The sequence below is a fragment of the Stenella coeruleoalba genome, assembly GCF_951394435.1.
Source record: "Stenella coeruleoalba genome assembly, chromosome: 8".
NCBI lineage: Eukaryota > Metazoa > Chordata > Mammalia > Artiodactyla > Delphinidae > Stenella > Stenella coeruleoalba.
The window spans coordinates 100,545,382-100,563,494 of record NC_137154.1 but is presented as its reverse complement, the minus strand read 5'-3'; the positions used below and the strand labels follow the sequence as shown (position 1 = coordinate 100,563,494).

At 47.6% G+C, this 18,113-nt stretch overlaps 2 protein-coding genes across 3 annotated transcripts in view; one reads left to right on the top strand and one right to left on the bottom strand.

Annotated features, from left to right (window-relative positions):
• CDON (cell adhesion associated, oncogene regulated) overlaps window positions 1–8,270 on the top strand; it is a 101,072-nt gene extending 92,802 nt beyond the window's left edge. For both annotated transcript variants that reach the window (XM_079929134.1, XM_079929133.1), the window contains 2 exons: window positions 4,241–4,515; window positions 5,110–8,270. In XM_079929134.1, coding sequence (XP_079785260.1) covers window positions 4,241–4,515; window positions 5,110–5,273 — 439 coding nt within the window. In that variant the 3' untranslated portion in view covers window positions 5,274–8,270. The remainder of the gene's footprint in view (window positions 1–4,240; window positions 4,516–5,109) is intronic.
• A 1,731-nt stretch (window positions 8,271–10,001) lies between these two features.
• On the bottom strand, window positions 10,002–17,122 carry VSIG10L2 (V-set and immunoglobulin domain containing 10 like 2; the record flags this gene model as incomplete). The annotated part of the gene is given in 15 exon segments (XM_079929613.1): window positions 10,002–10,099; window positions 10,668–10,791; window positions 11,486–11,693; window positions 12,197–12,420; window positions 12,422–12,468; window positions 14,036–14,173; window positions 14,176–14,207; window positions 14,209–14,322; window positions 15,019–15,085; window positions 16,168–16,314; window positions 16,317–16,326; window positions 16,330–16,464; window positions 16,721–16,809; window positions 16,812–16,848; window positions 16,850–17,122. Coding segments are annotated over 15 exon segments (1,743 nt in total).
• Between the last annotated feature and the right edge of the window lie 991 nt (window positions 17,123–18,113).

Below are 18,113 nucleotides of genomic sequence, written 5' to 3'. Positions count from 1 at the left end.
CCTTCAGTGAGTCATAATCATTTCACTGGTGGAGGGTCTTGCCTCGATGTTGATGGCTGTTGACTGATCAGGGTGATGGTTGCTGAAGGCTGGAATGACTGTGGCAATTTCTTAAAATAAGACAACAGTGTTTGTGGCACCTCAAAACAACTACAGTCAAAGGTCATTGATCACAGATCACCATAACAAATATAATAATAATGAAAAAGTTTGAAATATTTCAAGAGTTACCAAAATGTATCACAGAGACAGAAGTGAGCAAACGCTGTTGGAAAAATGGCGCTGATCAACTTGCTTGACGCAGGGCTGCCACAAACCTTCAGTTTGTATAAAACACGTTATCTGCGAAGTATAATAAAGTGAAGCATAATAAAATGAGGTGTGCCTGCATATATTTTTGAGCTTTTTTCTATGCCTCGTATGCCTCTTAAGCTTCTTTATGTATTTTCCATCCTTTTGTGTCTGTGCTTCAGTCTGAAGACCGTGCAGAGACACGCTTCATGTTTAGTAAACTTCTAGTCATCTGTGTTCAATTTGGTCTTAACTCCATGAATTGAGTTCTTCGTTTAGGTATTCTACTCTTTAGTTTAGAAATTCCAAATAATAATTATTATTAGATTCTAAGTCTCTGTTAAAATTCTCCATCTTGTCACCTGTTTTCTTGAATATGTTCATCCAGTTCTTTTAAAATGTTTGTCTCCTAACTCAATGTCTGCATCACTTAGTTTTCTCTTGTTTCTGTCTCCAGAAATGCCACGTAATTTTTTACTGAATTCTGGACATTGCATATAAAAACTCACAGAGTCTCTGGAAGATGTCTTCTTGCCCCAGAAAGGATTTACTTTTGCTTTTGGCAGGCAGTTAGGCAACGGGCAGATCATTTTAACCCAATCAGCGACTGAGCTGATTTAATGCTGAGTTTCAGTCTTTCTAAAAGCCTTGTCTATTCCTGCTTCACTGTTATTTTTACGGTGTAACCCTTCAAGGGTCCCAGTGAAAAGCCTGGGGGGGTTTACGGAGCCTCTTCTCTTTGGTAGGCTCTGAGCTCCAATATCTGTCTTCCCAGCCCCAGGAAACTGCCAGAAGTTCTGCTCAGCTCCTTAGCCACTTCCTGCTGACGTCTTAGCGTTTCATCCTGCACTGAACTGGGCAGATGCCTCATGAGGAAAAGTGGTGCTGAAACTCACATTTACCTTCTTTCTGGAATCTCAGCCACTTAAGTGCTGGAGTAGCTCTCTGATGATTTTGACAGATTTAAACTAAAATTTCTCCATCGTTTTTACTTGCCAAGTTGCTTTTGGCAGGAGAGTTGTTCTGATATAAACTAATCGGCCATAGCCAGAAGCCAGGAACTTAATTTTTAAGAATGATTTCCAGCAAATCATGGTAGCCATATAGATTCCCCTGACCAGAGATATTTATGGTTTTTTGAAATCAGAATCCTTCTTACTCTCTAATTCCACAATTGCCATCTACTGTAATTTCCTCAATTATAAGACGCTTGAGTCTGAAATAGCATGGAGGAATACACACTGGTCTCTAGCTGGAATGTGGGAAGTACCCTGTTCTCATCAGCTATACATCTATAGCCCATCTCAAAGTTGAGCGCTCCCAGTGTCTTTTATACCTTCTTATATTACACTTACTACATTATATTGTAACCATTTGTTTACTTTTTCTCCTCTGCTAGACTGAGAGCTGGAACCTGTTGTATTTATCTTTATACTCTCAGTGTCTACCACAGTGTCTGACATTTAGAAAGTATCAGCAAATGGTTTTAGAATAAAGGTTTCTTCTAAGTAACATTATTTATAGATATATAATATCTATTAAATTCTCATTAGTAGTAGTTTGAATGCAAAAAGATTTTTCCAGGAGTTCCCTGGTGCTCCAGTGGTTAGGACTCAGTGCTTTCACTGCTGTGGCCCCGGCTTCAATCCCTGGTCGGGGAACTAAGATCCTGTAAGCCATGCAGCATGGCCAAAAAAAACAAAAAACAAAAAAAAAACAAGAAGATTTTTCCCCTGGACTTGCCCCACATTTTGGGTGAGTACCCTGTTTACAGTCTGTGGATTCTCATGAATTGAATACATTCAAGGGGATTTTCAGATTCCCTGGGTGTTGCAACAGTGGAAGAGACTAATGAAAAAAGAGACTGATAACATGGACATTTTTAAATGGATGTCAAGAGATTCGTGTTCACCCTCGTCAGCACCCCGGAAAAAATTTTTAAGTTCAGAGTTGAATAAAATGTACATCAGACCAATAAGGAATGCCACGCTCTCCTGGAGTCATGATCTGTCCAGCGCAGTGCTTTGATTCTGACTCCAACGAACTTTCTTCCACACCAGTGCTCCCTCCACTTTTGACTGCCTTAACACTTGCATGGGAACACAGATATTCTTTCAATCAGGTATATATCTTTCCTGTACTATTAAAAGTTAAAATTACAGTCATATTAGATAATGCTGTAGTCAAATTATTCTGTGCAGATGAATACCTGACAGACATACTTTGCTTTCATGCCAGGTGACTGGTATCTGAATTCTACTAAGTGTAGAGTGAATATATTTCTCTATTTGAAATTAAAGTTGGACTTATTTAAATTAAGGATTTGGTTTCCTGACAGATGTCTTATTCTCTTCCAGGTTCCGAGTCTTCATGCTTAGGATTTGGTATTTCTAATAACTTGAACCAACAGAAATGCTGGTAACAGTTGCATGGACTTCCTTTTACTGATTTTCTTACGCTCCAGAAACATACCATCCCATGTTCAAAGGATGGAAGTCCAAAGAATTCTTATCTTTATTCCCTAACATGCCTAGCTCCATCATACTACTGGTCAGTCCTGTGTGTTTCCTACCTAACAAACCCAGATCAAAGCCAAATGAAATGTCTTCTCCAGACTTTTCTCACTCCTAATTTTATAAATAAAAAATATTTTTATTTTTTATATAAATACTTCTTAGATTCCAGTTTCTGTTAATGATGGACTAGCTTGATCATCCACAGGTAATAATGATGAAATTGGACAATTTGAAAGTATTGTAGAGTAACCAGAAACAGGCAGAAACTGAATAAATCTAACCTTGAAAGACAATGGGTGACATTTGTTTATGGGTTTTTGCCTGAGGGCATTCTCCAATCTTGGGTCAAGAACACAAAGTGAAGGTGTTGAAGGATGGAGGTGGAGGCCAACAGATCAACCAGAAAATCAGAGGGAAAAATCCAGTTAAAAAAATTACTATACATGTAACGAAATAGGAAAATGTGATACTTACTCAAGGGAAAAAAATAGTCAATAGAAACAGACTCTGAGATGATCCAGATATCACAACGAGTAGACAATGACTTTAAAGCAGCTGTTACAAATATGCTCAAGGACTTGAAGATATACACACAATGAATTCACATGGGGAATTTCATCTGAGAAATAGAAACAATTAAAAAGATCAAATGGAAATGCCAAAGCTGAAAAGTATAAATAACTGGAATGGAAAGTTTACTGATTGGGCTTAAAATCAGATTGGAGAAAACAGAAGCAAGAGTCAATGAACTGGAAGATCAACAGAAATTATCCAATCTGAAGAACAGGAAGGAAAAAAATTAGAGAAAACACATATCTTGGATGAAGGCAAGAAATAAAAGTAGGGCAGAATTGAAGTGAATGCTCAGTACTAATAAATTCTAGCAATTAATTCTTCAAAGAAAAAAATTGAAAAATAAAACCTGGATTTGGGGTGTCTAGTTCTTGTAGTGTTTTTTCCAAGAGTGACAGGGAACATATCTGATTTCAAAACAGTGTGTTTTTGTTGGCTTTCTTTCATAAGGTCATTTGTCTCACGTGACCAAAGTTTCTTAGCTTTCTGTCCTCTTCCTCTTTTTTCTTTCATTCCTTCCAGTGTGGATGGCCTTTTCCATCTGTGTGCTATATTCTGGAGCTATTTAATTATGAAGACAACTTCTGACAGCAGACGAGGGCAAAGGAAACATGGGATAGGTCATCATATACAGTTCCATTCTTAATTGGTTTGCTTTTTGATGCATTCTCCTGTTGTATTTCACTTTAACTCTAAGTTTTGATATTTCACATCATAGTGAATCATTTAGTTATTTCTAAGCATCAATCTTTCTTAAGAATCTGTGAATACAAAATACCAAATGATATTTCAAAATGAGTGACTTTTAATTATTGATCCCTCTAGATACGATTCTATTTCTTTTGGTTTACCCTTTATAGGTGTTTCACCAAAACCAACAGCACTTTCAGCAGCAGCCCCCTTCCTGTGGTCCCAGTGGTAGCACCTTATCCTCAGGATGGTTTGGAAATGAAGCCCCTCATTCACATGAAGATGCCTGTATGTCTGGCTTCCACAGTCCCCGACTGTGGTCAGTCACCTGAGAAGGGCATCAAAGATGACAAGGCACGAAGACCTGCTCAGCATATTTGCTGTCAAGACAATAGAAATGAGACCAGCTCTGATTGTGTGGAAGTTGCAGCAGAGTTCAACAGAGGTACAGCAAGACATTATAAATCTTAAGTTTCTAGATAGTCTTCAGTTAACTAAGAACTGTATCAGGAAAGGTGATGCTTTCAGAATGTTCTCTCTGTGATCAGCTCACATATTTCTTAGATATTGGGTGGGGGGGATATTGGATACTTAAAAAAAAGTTGACTCAATAAAGAGTTCTTTGAAATTTTGTTATGCACACCATTCATCTCAGGTTGTTCATCCTGAGAACACTTTGGAAAATAAATCCAAATAGGCTTTGATTCAGTTTGTACCTGAAAGTAGACTTGCTAGAAGGATGCGTTTTGTGATCCTGAGCTTTTTCACTTGAATTGATTCTGGAGTTGTAGCCTCTCTTTAAGATGGTAATTTTGGGGCTTTGAAGGGGTTTCCTTTAACCCTGAGATGAATTGTACAACTGTTCATGAGAGCTCAACTTTATTTTAAACCTTTTAAACCTACTGTCTCCCTCAAATTGAAACTAAATGTAACTGGGCTCTGATTTTGCTCATGATTCTTTCTTTATTGCTCAAGGTAATGTTTGTAGACTGCTTTGATAAAAATCAGCCTTTATCATTTCCAAACCTTTGTTTTTCAGGAGACAGCTGTGTGCCTTCAGAAACAGAGAACAAAATTTTAAGTTGGAATCCTCTTATTTTGCCACCTGTTTCAAAGGACTGCGCTGAAAAGACACCATGGTCTCCTCCTGGCATTCCTGTAGACAGCCCTTCAGGGGTCCTTCAGCAATCCCAGGAAACCTGAGGATGTGTCGGTGCCTCGTCATGTTTCCACTTCAAGCCAGTAACTGCACAAAACAGGCCTGGGGATGGACTGTGTGAAGGACATTAATTCAATTCAGAGAAAAATCGTTATTTATTTTTTGTAGTAGTAATGTCATATGAATGTATCTTAAAATGTGTGCCCTTTTATATTATTTATGCCTTAAAAGTTTCCCTCCCTATTTCTTCCTCCCCCTCAGTAGTAAACAACCTGGTTTGGCATAGTTTTCTATCATATGAGAGCAGTGGGATCATTCCACGTTGTCCAAGAGCCTCAGCGACAGTAAGAGCCCCTCCTACAATGATCCCACCTATTGGCTGACTCATCATCTAAGAGAGAATTGCACAGGCCATTGGAACTTTTCAGAAGGAAAGCTGTCTTTCACTATCATGTCATCAGACTTTCTGAGAACATTTGTAGTCAACCACAGTTGTAGCCTGAGGTTTGTAATAGCAGATGTCTTGTGAATTTGATGAGCGCCTTCCACAGAAGTGATAGTTGACCTATAGACCGTCTGCACATGGGCACAAGTTATGTCCAGCTTTCTAGGCACTAATCACAAAGAGTGTCATGGACATGGTGGTGGTTAAGTCTGGTTGGGTTATTGCAGAAGCAGAAAGGGAGCCAGGGCCAGAGAGAAAAAGAATGCCTACTAAAATTTTAAATTGCATTTGTTTATAACATGGTCACCATGGGGCTCTTTTTGACTGTTTCTAAGAGTAGGAGCAAAATAAGACTTGCATGTAGTGACTGGAAGAGAAAGATGTGCATTTTAAGAAAAAAGGGAAGGTTCCAGGGGGACTATCTCGGCGGAAGCTCTCCCATTAGTATAGGATGTGTCATGGTACCACAGCCCCTGAAAATCGATGTTTTCTGATTTCCAGCTTGGGCAATACCTGGAAGATGGGAGTGTCAGAAAAGAATCTGGAGGTTTGAAGTTTCCAGACATTTTTTTCTGAATGTCATCATTGTAACAGGCACCGAAAGCTTCGATTAGCAGAGCTCATAAATCACAATTGTTGCCGCCTCTGAGTGACGAGGACGTTTGCAGCTGTCGTTGGAAGGCTTTTCTTCTCCACATCTAAAACAAAACAAAACAACACTCTAAGTGTATTTAATAGCTTGAGTCAAGCTTTACGGATCACTGCTCTTTTCTGGATTGTGCATATCCCTTTGGGGAAGAAACAGATCCTACCTAAGAGTCAAGCAATTCCAGCATAAGTGGAAAACTTTCACAGTTTCCCAACAATTGCAGTGAAATAGACTAGCATACTGTACTAATCGACTTTCTATATAAATGCATCAATATCCCCTTACATATGTCTATATACTTTATAAATAGAACTGTTAGTGGAATGTGCTTTGTGAGCTGGGTCACTATGCAAGGATTACTTTGAGTAGAATGTAGTAGATATGATTTCCTAGTCGGGTATCAGGGATGCTGCAGTCAAGTTCTCCATTCCAGACGTCCATGCCTGCAGTATACTGGATTTATTCTTCACGTTGCTTAGATGCAGTTAGCTTTGGAGGGGGATAGCTGTGTCCCTTACTTCTGTGGCTAGCAAAGGACAAAGTCCTAGCACACAGAATATAAAGACATAACCCTGTGTTTCCAGTCAAGTTACGGCAATACAGTCGCAAAGGGAGTTTTAGAAAACTGGGGAGTAAATGTTTGTAGGCAGTCATTTTGATTCAGGAAACAGAGGTGTATTAGCGTGAGCCTTAGGTCATAAACTGCTTTTAAAGATTGACTTTGAATACGGGATTTGTCCACTAGGAAGAGAAAACAACTTTACCTTTAGGGCAATCTCATTGTGGACTGCTTTATTTATATTATTAGTAACGCTGTTTTAAGTGTTATCCCTTTTATTGTATTTTATTTATAAAAAATGCCTTTATATAGAGATATATAAATATAAATATATATATAATTGCCTTCATGTTTAGGAGTTATGAGTGCTCTCTAACCGTGAGTTGTTCTGAACTTTTAGCCCTGCGCAGTCACCCAAAACAGTCCTACCTAAGTCACTTGCCAGGAAGTCAGAGGAAAGTACAGCGTGGGCGATGGCTCTGACATTTGTGAAGTCACTGCTGTGTACCAGGCACTGTGCTGGTGCTTGTTACTGCTATCTCAAATCTTACTGTTAAGACACATCTACAAAGTAGGTGGTAAAGTCCCCAGGTCACACAGGTGAGCCACAGAGCCAGCATTTGAACTTACCTGGAGCTGTAATCTGAGCTCCTTCCGTGTTTCCACACCGCTTTCCGAAAGCATTGTGGTTCACTCTCCTGATGGAACTGGTCCAGTTCTGTAAGCCCTGGCCCGCCCCGCCATGGGATTCCTCGGATGCTCTAACTCCACAACGAGAGAAGCTGCCTCTGTCCTCCATGGGCAGAGCTCTGAGCCTATTGCCTGGTCTTCCCGGAGCCCTCATTTCTCTCCATGACGCCCCCTCACTACCATCCGCGCACGGGAATTTGACCTTCTCTCAGCGTAATAGTGATCCTGTAATCCGTCAGGCCTCTCTGTTTCTTCTCCTCTTAGAATTCGCTGTGAGTCTTTGTTTTCGCATAAAACTCCCCCCACTCCTACTATGTTATTTCACTCGCTCCTTTTTCCCTTCTTTTGGTTATGCGCTGATCGTCTGGTGATGGGTGCGCTACAAGATGTAAGTGGAACGGCAATGTTTTAAACCTTTTGAAGTGGCCTTTAGAAAAAGCAACTCTTTCTGGGTTTTGTTTTTGTTGAATGAGTCCTCAAGGGCCAATACATCGTTACTAAGCTGATTGTGATGCAAATCTCATTCCCGCCACAGTACTGCCAAGAAGTTAACTTTATAACTGAATTTCATCTGTGTTGCTCTCTTTTAAAGCAATGACTTTTAAGATGCATGTTTTTGTATCATATTGAAAAGTATGTTTTATTTTCCTTAAAGTGGTAATGTTTGAAATTGTACATATTTTAAATGATGTAGCTTTGACAGGTTTTATTTTGTTGATTTGATTTTATATTAAACGAGAACGCTGCTTTCATGTAGAGTAGCACGTGAAGATGGGGATCCTCTGACTGCTCCCTGTTTGTGTAAAGCTGCTTATAGCCTGTGATTGGGGTGGGTGTACATCTCACTCTGACATTTTTGGACCCCTGTCCTCCCCTGAAAATCCCCTATGCACATCCCAGAGCCCAGTGAGTTAATCCATTCTGTTCTGACTGCAGAGATCCAGGCCCCGAAGGAAAAAGATCCAGGACAGGTATTTTATGGGAGGCTGGGAAAATACGTGCACCAAGGAGCTCTGTCGAAGCAGGCAGACTCCCTTTGGGGAACTCAGTATTTCTTTGGAAGGAAGCAAGAATTAGGAGAGAAGCAGCAGGAGAGTGAGGAAGAGGGGTCCCTTCTGAGACCTCACCTATTTTTACCGTTTACCTATGTCCCTATGAACCCCAGGGTAGAAATTTAGTCTCAAGAAGCAGCTTTGCTTTACTGCCCTGAAAAACTCAGTGTCTGGGCTGCTTAGACCAGAAAGCCAAGAGGGACTTTTGCACGGGGTGGGGCCGCCTTGTTCTGCTGTATTCCCCAGATTTAAAAGAGCCTTCCTTGAACCTCAGCCCCCGTCCTGAGAGCTGTGAGGGAACTCGAAACCCCTCGTCTAATGAAGTCTGAATCTGTGAGAACCTAAGGAGAACTTAGTTTCTGTCAGTTTTCCGTCTCCTCTCAGGCGCCACTTTCCTGATTCCTGGCAGGATGATCCCTTGGCTCTCTCGCTGTTTCTTCTCATCTGAGTCCCCTGCGGAGGCAGCTCTGCTGACTCTTCCAGGCAGTGGAACAAGCACGCATTTGTGTTTCACCCAGATGTCAGACACACACGCTTGGAGTCAGTGAGTCATGCTGGCGGCTGACAAAGTGTGACTTTGGCTTGGCCGGGTCCCCTCTCAGCCAGCTCCCCAAGCCTGGTGGCAAGAACCCTGTCCCGTCTCGTTGGCACGGACTCCGGGGTCTAGCAACTGTGAGGCCCTTTGCCCACGACAGGCTCGGTGCTATTCCTACATGAAAGGTGAAAGGGAGACAAAGGCCCTGGGCACCTGGCTCTGCTACCAGCCCTGATTCAGCTGGTCCTACAGTAGAAGCTCGTGTTCTTGGGGAAGGAACTTGGGATGTGGAAAGAACTAGACGAGCACATCTCTTGCAAGAGTTGAATGAAGGGCACACATGCCTGTAGATCTTGCTTCCCATCCCCTAGTTTCCTCCCAGTAGGAAACCTGGAGCCCAGCTGAAGCCAGGTCAGCCTTTCCCTGTGGGAGCTGCAATCGGAATAATCCCCTGGTGAGAGCATCACGTGTGACTTATCGAGGGATTTCTCGGTTCACGGACTTGGTGTGGAAGCAGGCAGCTCGCTCCTACGGCACCAGACACTGGTCCCGGCACCGTGGTTCTCACTTGCCCTCAGACAGCCGGTTCGTCTTCTCCCCAGTCGTGTGTCTTCCTCGTCTTTCCACCTCTGTCTTCCACAAGCTGGGCCAGGACTTGTCTCATAATCAAGTCATTTAGAGGCCCTGCAGTTGAGCCTCGTGCTGGTTGTAAAAGCCGGATATTCAGTGGGAAGGGGTAGCTGGGGTCTTAGCTACCTTGGCTTTAACACTCAGTATGACCGAGGGGATGTTCCCGTCCCCACCTTCTCCCCTAAGCGTGTTGGCACCTTCCCCTTGAGGCCTCATGGTTTGGCAGTCACTGTGATGGTGACGTTTACTGGAGCCCCCGGGGATTCTTGTGCAGGATGCGAACCTGGGGTGGTGGGTGGTGGTTCAATGCCTACAAAGAACAGACACAAGCGAAGGAGAGAGAGATGCCCTGGGGGTGCCCCAGATTGTTCCCAGAGGACAAGAGAGACTGAGCATCACGCATGAAACTCAGGACTGTTTCCTGGCTTTGGGGATAAAATCGAGCTTACCTGTCATTGCCTCGGGGCCACCCCTTGAACCCCGATATTGGTGACTTTGCTCCCTGAGGGTGAAGTGTGAGAGTAAAGTTAGTGGCAATTACACTCTCCCAGCCTTCCTGACCTCCAGAATGACTGGGCTTCCATACTCGCCTGGGAACAGGCAACCGCCCAAGGCCGGTAGGAAGAAAAGGAAGAGGTGCGTTTCTCGAGCAACCAGCACAGGTGTTGGGAGAATAACCCTCCCTTCCCTGACACTCAGGAACCCAGAAGGGGGTGGCCCTAGATGCCTGAGGTTGGGGGTTGGAGCCCTGATGGACATCTAGCACTGGGGAGAGGTCACAACTAAGGAAGAGCCTAGATTCCTTGCCCAGGGGAGTCTATATCTTATGGGGCCACCTTACAGGGTCAAGCAACCCTGCCCTTGAGCTTCCCACTCACAGGGGAAGGTGTCCAGGTGGCGGGCAGCATATTGGAACACCAGCAGAGAGGTCACCGTTGCCACTACCATTCCTGTGCCTGCCGCATCCAGCACTGCAGGATAGGCGCTGAAGGGGGTGGTCCGCTAGGCGGGGTTGCACGGGATAGGTTTAGAGCCGCTGCTGAACTTGGCAACAGTGGCTTATAGGGTACCAAGCAGGCTGTGCCCTGCTCATCCGGTTCCCCCTCTACCTGAGGTGGGTGATCAAGAGCAAGCCTTGACACAGAGAATCTGGAGACCAGGTGTCTCCCCAGGAAAGAGATGCTCTGCGTGCCTGTATTGAGGTTTTGAGTCCCCAGCCAAGCCCCCTACATCTGGCACGGGAGGCAGCAGGCCAGTTATCTCGGCAGCCTGGGGCTGAAGGAAAGGATGCCTTAACGCAAGGAATTCCCAGCGTGGAGAAAGAGCAGCAGGAAGCCAAGAGCCCACCTCTGTCCCAGGAGGTGAGACTGAGGCGCAGAGTCAGGCCCCCATCCTTATTTAATCACCAGCACCTGCACCTCCCCTTTTCCTATTTCTTCTGATTCAAGCCGACTGTGGCTCCCACCCCTAGGCCTGGGCCTCCAGAACCTCCCCGGGAGGGCACGGAGGGGAGAGATAGCAGTGGGGGTCACCTGAGGGGAGGGTGCAGAAGAGGACAGAGACTGGGGGTGGAGGGACTCAGGAGGAAGGAAGCGAAGGGACAGAGTCGGGGATGCCGTGGGGACAGGAAGATGCCCCCGGGTTCGGTTCGGTGGAGCAAACCTGGGTTGCTCCACGGCGCTAGCCTTACGGCACCTGGTGTCTTCACCTCAGAGGGGTATCCAGTTGTGCGGTGATTCAGAGCCAGGACGTGGAAGGCATAGAGGACCCCCGGGTCCAAGCCCCCCGGCCGCCGGCCACTGCTCTCCGGCTCGATGTCACCAGCTGCGGTCTCCCAAGCCCCAGGAAAGAGATGCTCTGCGTGCCCCCGGGCCTCGGACGGCCCACGGCAGCTGCACCTCGCTCTGGCGTCTCCCGTAGGTTAGGCGGCTGACGGTGAGGTGACGTTGCGGGTAGCTGGATATCCCGGGGCGAGGGTGGGTACACACACACAGGCGTGTGCGCACCTAACAACAACCATGTCCGCGCGCGCGTGCGCGCGCATGCTTATTACGGTTTTGTTGAGAAAAGCTGGTGACGTGCAGATCGGGGTTGTAGCGTTGACCACTTCCGTGTAGTTTTAGTCTGTGTTACCCTAGACTTACACACTGGCCTCAATTTCCTCCTCTACAAATGGAGAAACAGGAGATTACTCTGACTGCGTGGCGTCCTTTTTGCCTGAACTCAGGTGCATCCGATTCACGTTCACGTGGGGCTTGTGCTTTCTGAGGCCCTGTGTCTGAGAAAGGTAACGCCTCCAAGTTTTGGAGCAGGGAATCGCTGTGCCTTTCCACCTAGAGGGCGATGGCTGGAGGTTCCCCATCCCCCCCTCCACACGCACGCCACCCCTCACTCACTCAGCACCTACAGCAGGATGCTCCGACTGCTGTCGCCCAAGGCATTTCGGGCCTTGCACTGGCAGGTGTGGTGTGCTGGGTGCGCATCCCGGACACCCAGGCGCAGCTGGGCACCCTCAGGGTGCAGCATGAACCCCGAAGTGCCTGGCTCCACCTGCCGTTGCTGGGATCCCAGCCAGAGGAGCTGGGCAGCTGGCGTGCCCCCGAGGAGGGCACATCCCAGCCAGGCGTCTCCCCGCCTCCAGCACTGACACCCAGGGCTCAGCCACTGCCAGCTGTGGGGCTTCCACAGGGACGGAGAGGGTAAGGCTAGAAGGTGCCCCCTGTGTCTGGGCTAGTGGGGAGGCTTGGAGGTGAGGTGCTGGCCGGCAGTGGAGGAGATGGTGGGGGACAGAGGAGACGGGGCCTGTGGGGTTGACAGTGAAGCCTGTCATGGCCCGGTCTGCCTCCTCTTACAGGCTCTCATTCTATGCCGAATTCCTGTCACCATCTGCTCCAGGCTTTACTGATAGCAGCTGTGTTCCTCGATGCTCCTCTCCCACCCGACCACAGAGCAGCTCCTACAGGTGGGGCCCCTGCCCTATTCACCTCTGCATTAAGCACCTCCTCCTAGCACATGGCAAAGGGCCTCCTTCCCCCTAAAGGCCCACAACCTCTCCACCAGGGCACAGGACCGGACCCATAACAGGTGCTCAGTTTTTATGGACTGACTCCTAAAGAACCAGGGTTTCAGGTGTCCATGAATCTCCTATGATGGAATTTCCAGTCCCGAGACTGAGTAAGAAGGGAAGGAAATATTTTGAGTGGTGGACCTCCCTGCAAACATGCTAGTCACCCAACGTTTGGAAACCAAGATATGAATCATTTTGTGAGAATTGTTCTATGTGACAGCTCTGCTGCTTGCTTTTCTGAAATTTTTACTTCAATATTTAATTCTTTTTTTCTTGAGTTGGCAATAAATAGGACTGCCAGGGCCAGACAAAGACAGAGAAAGAAATCAGACCAAAAACGAACAGAGGGGGTGGGAGAGGCAGAGAGAGACCTCTGGCACCTGAAACATTAATGCACGTCAAGAATATAGTCAGGCACATTTCATGCAAATTGATGCAAAGGAGGGTGACAGGATCCCTCATGGTCTAGATGGTGCTGTCCAGTAATGGCTCCCCCCTCCAAACACACATGGGCCTATTTAGCCCTTGAAATGTGGCCAGTCCACGTTGAGATGTGTCGTCACTATAAATACACACACCAGATTTTGAAGACAGCACGAAAAAAAAAGAATGTAAAATATCTCATTAATAATTTTATCATTACATGTTGAAATGATAACATATTGGATATATCAAGCTAAATAAAATGTTTCACTGTTTCTTTTTACTTTTTTAAGTGTGGCTACTAGAAATTTTTAAATTATATATATATATGGCTCACATTATATTTTTTTTTTCATTTGCTCTCTCTGATAATTTGTGATATAGTTTTTTTTTTAACATCTTTATTGGGGTATAATTGCTTTACAATGGTGTGTTAGTTTCTGCTTTATAACAAAGTGAATCAGTCATACATAAACATATGTTCCCATATGTCTTCCCTCTTGTGTCTCCCTCCCTCCCACCCTCCCTATCCCACCCCTCCAGGCTTCACATTATGTTTTTATTGGACAATACAGACCTAGACTAAGCCCCCTGATTGTATGGATCAAAAACTTTGAGTCCCTGGGAGGTGAGGTGACACAGTGTCTTGACTTACTTTGCATTCCAGCACAGCTGTCCCCCAGAGCCCCTCATCCTGATTCCAAAGGGCTGCTGCTCCCACCCTGCCCCAGAACCGAGTCTCCAGCCCCCACTCACCTAGCTGGAGCCGGCAGAGGGCGTCAGGGACCCTGAGTGGGCGAGTGCCCAGGCACGTGAACTCTCTGCCAGCCAGGTCGTCCTGGGCCTGGAGGAGGTGGACGGCCAGCGAGGAGCGGCTGCTGGTGCCGAGGTCGGCTGCCATCCATCAGACCAGCTCGGCACAGCAGGGAGCTCCAGGCCACTCACAGCTCAGCATGATGAACTGGTCTCTGATTGTGGCCATGGTCCAGCAGGTGGGGCTCCAGAGGGGCTGCCCTAGGTAGGGAACACGGCTCGGCATGGCCCTACAGGAGGAGGAATGGCCGGCAGGCCTACCCATCCTTCCCTCCTTCATTTACTGTTTCACTCACTCATTCCTCCATGTACAGAGTCACTCAATCATTTATTCATTCTCCATTTATTGAGGGCCGACCATGTGCCAGGGAAATAGTGGGAACAGATGCTAAGCGAACAATTGCAATACAATCTGATGAGTGCTAGAGTACAGGTAGAAAGACAGACTCTCTGGGGCTTCAGGGAGGAGGACTTTGAAGACAGGATGACATGTACACTTGGTCTTGGTAGACGGGTAGGAGTTTCCAAGGCAGAGAGAAAGCCAAAGGCATATTTCAAGACCAACATGCAATAATAGAGTGGTAGAAGTAGAGGGTCGGGTGGATGAGCGCCTCCCTGGAGGCTGGGAGACAGTAAGGAGGGTGTTGCAGGGCTCTAAGCCCGGACTGAGGTCAGGGCACAGTGTGGGTGGAGACCGGGGCTGGAGAGGAGAGAAAAGCTGGGAGGTGGGGACTGAGCAAGTGCTGTCACCTCCTCATTACACGGCAAGTCCTGGAGCTTGTGGTCTGGAGTCCCTCCCGGATCCCAGGGTCCCACTGGTCTGGCCCCTGCCCACTCCTCTGCCTAGAATGGCAGAGCCCTGCTGTTTCCTGCGTGCACTCACAGGGCGTGATCCTCAGAGGGCAGGCAGAGCCGGGGCTGGGTGCCGGCTGGTGCAGGTGAGGACCCTGCTGCTGGGGAGCTGGGTGGCTGCGCGACTCCAGGCGACATTGCCTGCTTCCTTCTGCTCCTACCTCTTTCCCAAGAACTGCTCACCTGTCTCCTCCACAGTCCTCAGTTCACAGTTTGCACAGACCACCATCCTTAGTGGACATCGTTAGACAGAGCCCTAGCTCCTTAAATCCTCTAGACCAACACTGTTCAATAGGTAGACGTGTGCCACAGATGTGTTAAATTTTCCAAATCTCAAAAAGGAAAAATAACCAAACCCAACCAAGCAAAAAAACACCAATAGTTTTTAAAACAATTTTAATAATATTTTTGGTTTAACCAAACACATGCAGAATATTATAGTTTCAAGGTACAATAAAAAGTATTGATGAGCCCATATATATATATTAGATTAAGTCTTCAAAATCTAGTGTGCATTTTATACTCAGAGCACATCTCAGTCAGGTTCAGCCACATCCCAGATGATCAAAGTCATGCAAGTGCTACCCTACTGGACAGTGCAGCTCTAGACTATCACAGACCACTGATTTCATTTTTAAATTAAAAAATGTTTTTGAAAAAATTTTTAGAAGTTAATTAGCTTCATGTGTTCTCCTCTTCACTGAAATAACTATTCTAGTCTTTTGTCCACTTTTGTATGGATTGCTGCTTCTTCCTCACTGGTTGTTTTGGAAATCTTTATGTCTTCTGAAAAGTAATCCTTTGTTTGCTATGCGTGCTTGCTTTCAACAGAAGCTTCTGATTTCTAACTTCAGCTTCTCAGCCTCAGACTTGGCACCAAATTGTCACCCTCTCTTCCCACTGTGGCCCCCTCCCTGTTTCTTCAGGGTTCAGCCAGTCAAAGGTAGACTTTCTGAGCCATCCCTGAAATTATGGGTCAAATTGTGACTATGAACGTATGCACATTTTCCTGGTAAGAGGGGCCCATGACCTTGAAAAGGTGAAAACCCCTTGTACTAGAGCCATATTTGCACCAATGGGTACAATGCCTTGAGCTCCTGCCTACTGGAGCCTCTTGGAGGGCTAGGGTACTCCTAGGGGCCCTGAGGTGTGTCAAGAAGCCAAGCCCAGGTGGGTAGGTGGTTGCAAGCCCTGACCCCTCCCCCAAGACCATTCTGACTCACAGATGATATCCAGGAAGGCTCCATCACTGCTCAGCCAGTTGACGGTGTTGTGGGCAGGGCACATATACCAGCCCAGGTGTGTCCGATTGACGGGGTCCAGCTGGATCAGATGCTTCGTGACCCGTACCAGGGCCTCTCCAGGGCCTCCGGTGCCTGATGTTACCAGGCAAAGGTCACGGGCTCTGTGACCTCCCACACTGCACATGTGGCCACCACGGAGGTCCCCTCCACTGGGGACAGGTCGCTCAGCTGCACCTGAGGCTTCGATACGGGCACTGGCCAAGGGAAGGAGAGGCCCTGTGTTTGTTATCACAGACCCGGGTCATGCCCAGCTGTGTCCAGCAGCCCAGAGCTTGCTGGCAGGGTTTGGCCTGCCCACCGGGCCCTGAGCATCCCTTCTTCATGATCCCAGGTTTCCCCACTGCCTGGAGGAGGGCCCAGTAGAACCCACGCCCAGCAGAACACAATGGGAAACACATGCAAATAGATGCAAAGCAGCCTGCAATGCAGCTCAAGCCAGCCTGGGTCCCTGGCCAAGCCCCGCAGCCAGCACGGCCAGAGCAAGGGCGGGGTGGGCGGTGTGGAGCTGGCCTCCGGCCTCGTGTCGGGCCTGGCACAGGAGGTGGCCGTGGGCCCCCTTCCCAGCTCCCCCAGCACCAGGCTTCTGTTCTGTAGACTCACTCACGGCCCCCAGAGCCAATGCCCCGGCCTCCACCTTAGACTCCGCTCTGCTGGTGACGGCCACGAGCTGCGGAATCAGTGGGCCTTGGGGGGCGAAGCTCCAGAAGACCGCCGGGGGGCAGGCCGGGAGCCACAGCCAGCTCCACGGAGCTGCCCTGCACTCCTCGGGTGGAGGGGGCCTCCTCTGGTAGGCCTGGGGTCGCCTGGGGCTGCCCTGGAGACAGAGGCAATGCAGGCTGTCTGGGCAGTTCTGGGGTCCCCTGCTCCCCGTCATCGCCCAGAATCTCTGTTACCGGTCTGCAGGGTGGGCTGGCTGCGCAGGGTTTGACAAGGCAGCATAAGCCCTTTTGGAGTTGGTGGACAAGAGACGGTTTCTGCGGGAGCCCACGGAGCTTCCTGTCAGGCTGTGCTGTAGAAGTGGGTGGGGTGGGACACTGGAGCAGAGGTTCCCATCAGACCTTTCGGAAAGCTTGATAAAAATATAGATTCCTGGGCTTCATCCCAGACTACTGAGTCAGAAGCCCCTGGGTTGGGGGGGAGGGGTCAGGGCCCAGGAATCTGTATTTTAACAAGCATCCAGGAGTCGATCTGATGATCAGCCAGAAAATGACTCCCGAGACTCAGGAGATGTACGTGGCCGCCGGCAGTTCAGGCCCCAGAGATCGCTGAGTAAGGATCCCAGGGGGATTCCAGACCCACTGCAGCAAAAGGAAGACGACCCCAGCCTGCCGTCAGCACATCGAGCATCCACTCGTCAACTGTTAATTACGGAGCACGTGCTCCAGGCCAGGCACAGGCTACGGTGACAAGTGAGCCACTCATCCCCGCCCTCATGGAGCTCCCAGTCTCCCAGGGAGTCAGGCGGTAAACAGTCATCATGGACAAGGCAGGCCAGCAGGCATTCTTTCCTGCTCGGGGCCCACCATGGAACCCCAGGACCTGCCTGAGCACCCTGTTCTTCTGTCCCTTGTGGTCAGCATACTGTGAAGAGCCTCAGCAAACTTAAGAAAATAAGTGCGTCGGAGGACAACCGAGCCACGGGGCTCATTCGCACTAGCTTCCGTGGACTGAGTGCCCCCCTGTGCCGTGCCCTGCACTGGACTCTTCCCCCCGCATCACCTACTGATCTTAACTGTAATGACGATGACATCCCTCCAGACTCTGAAACATGAAATCACTTCGTCTAAAGCCACACAGTAGGTGGAGGAGCTGGGATCGGAGCCCTGGTCTAACTCCCAACTTCAGATTCTCCCCGCTGCTGTCCG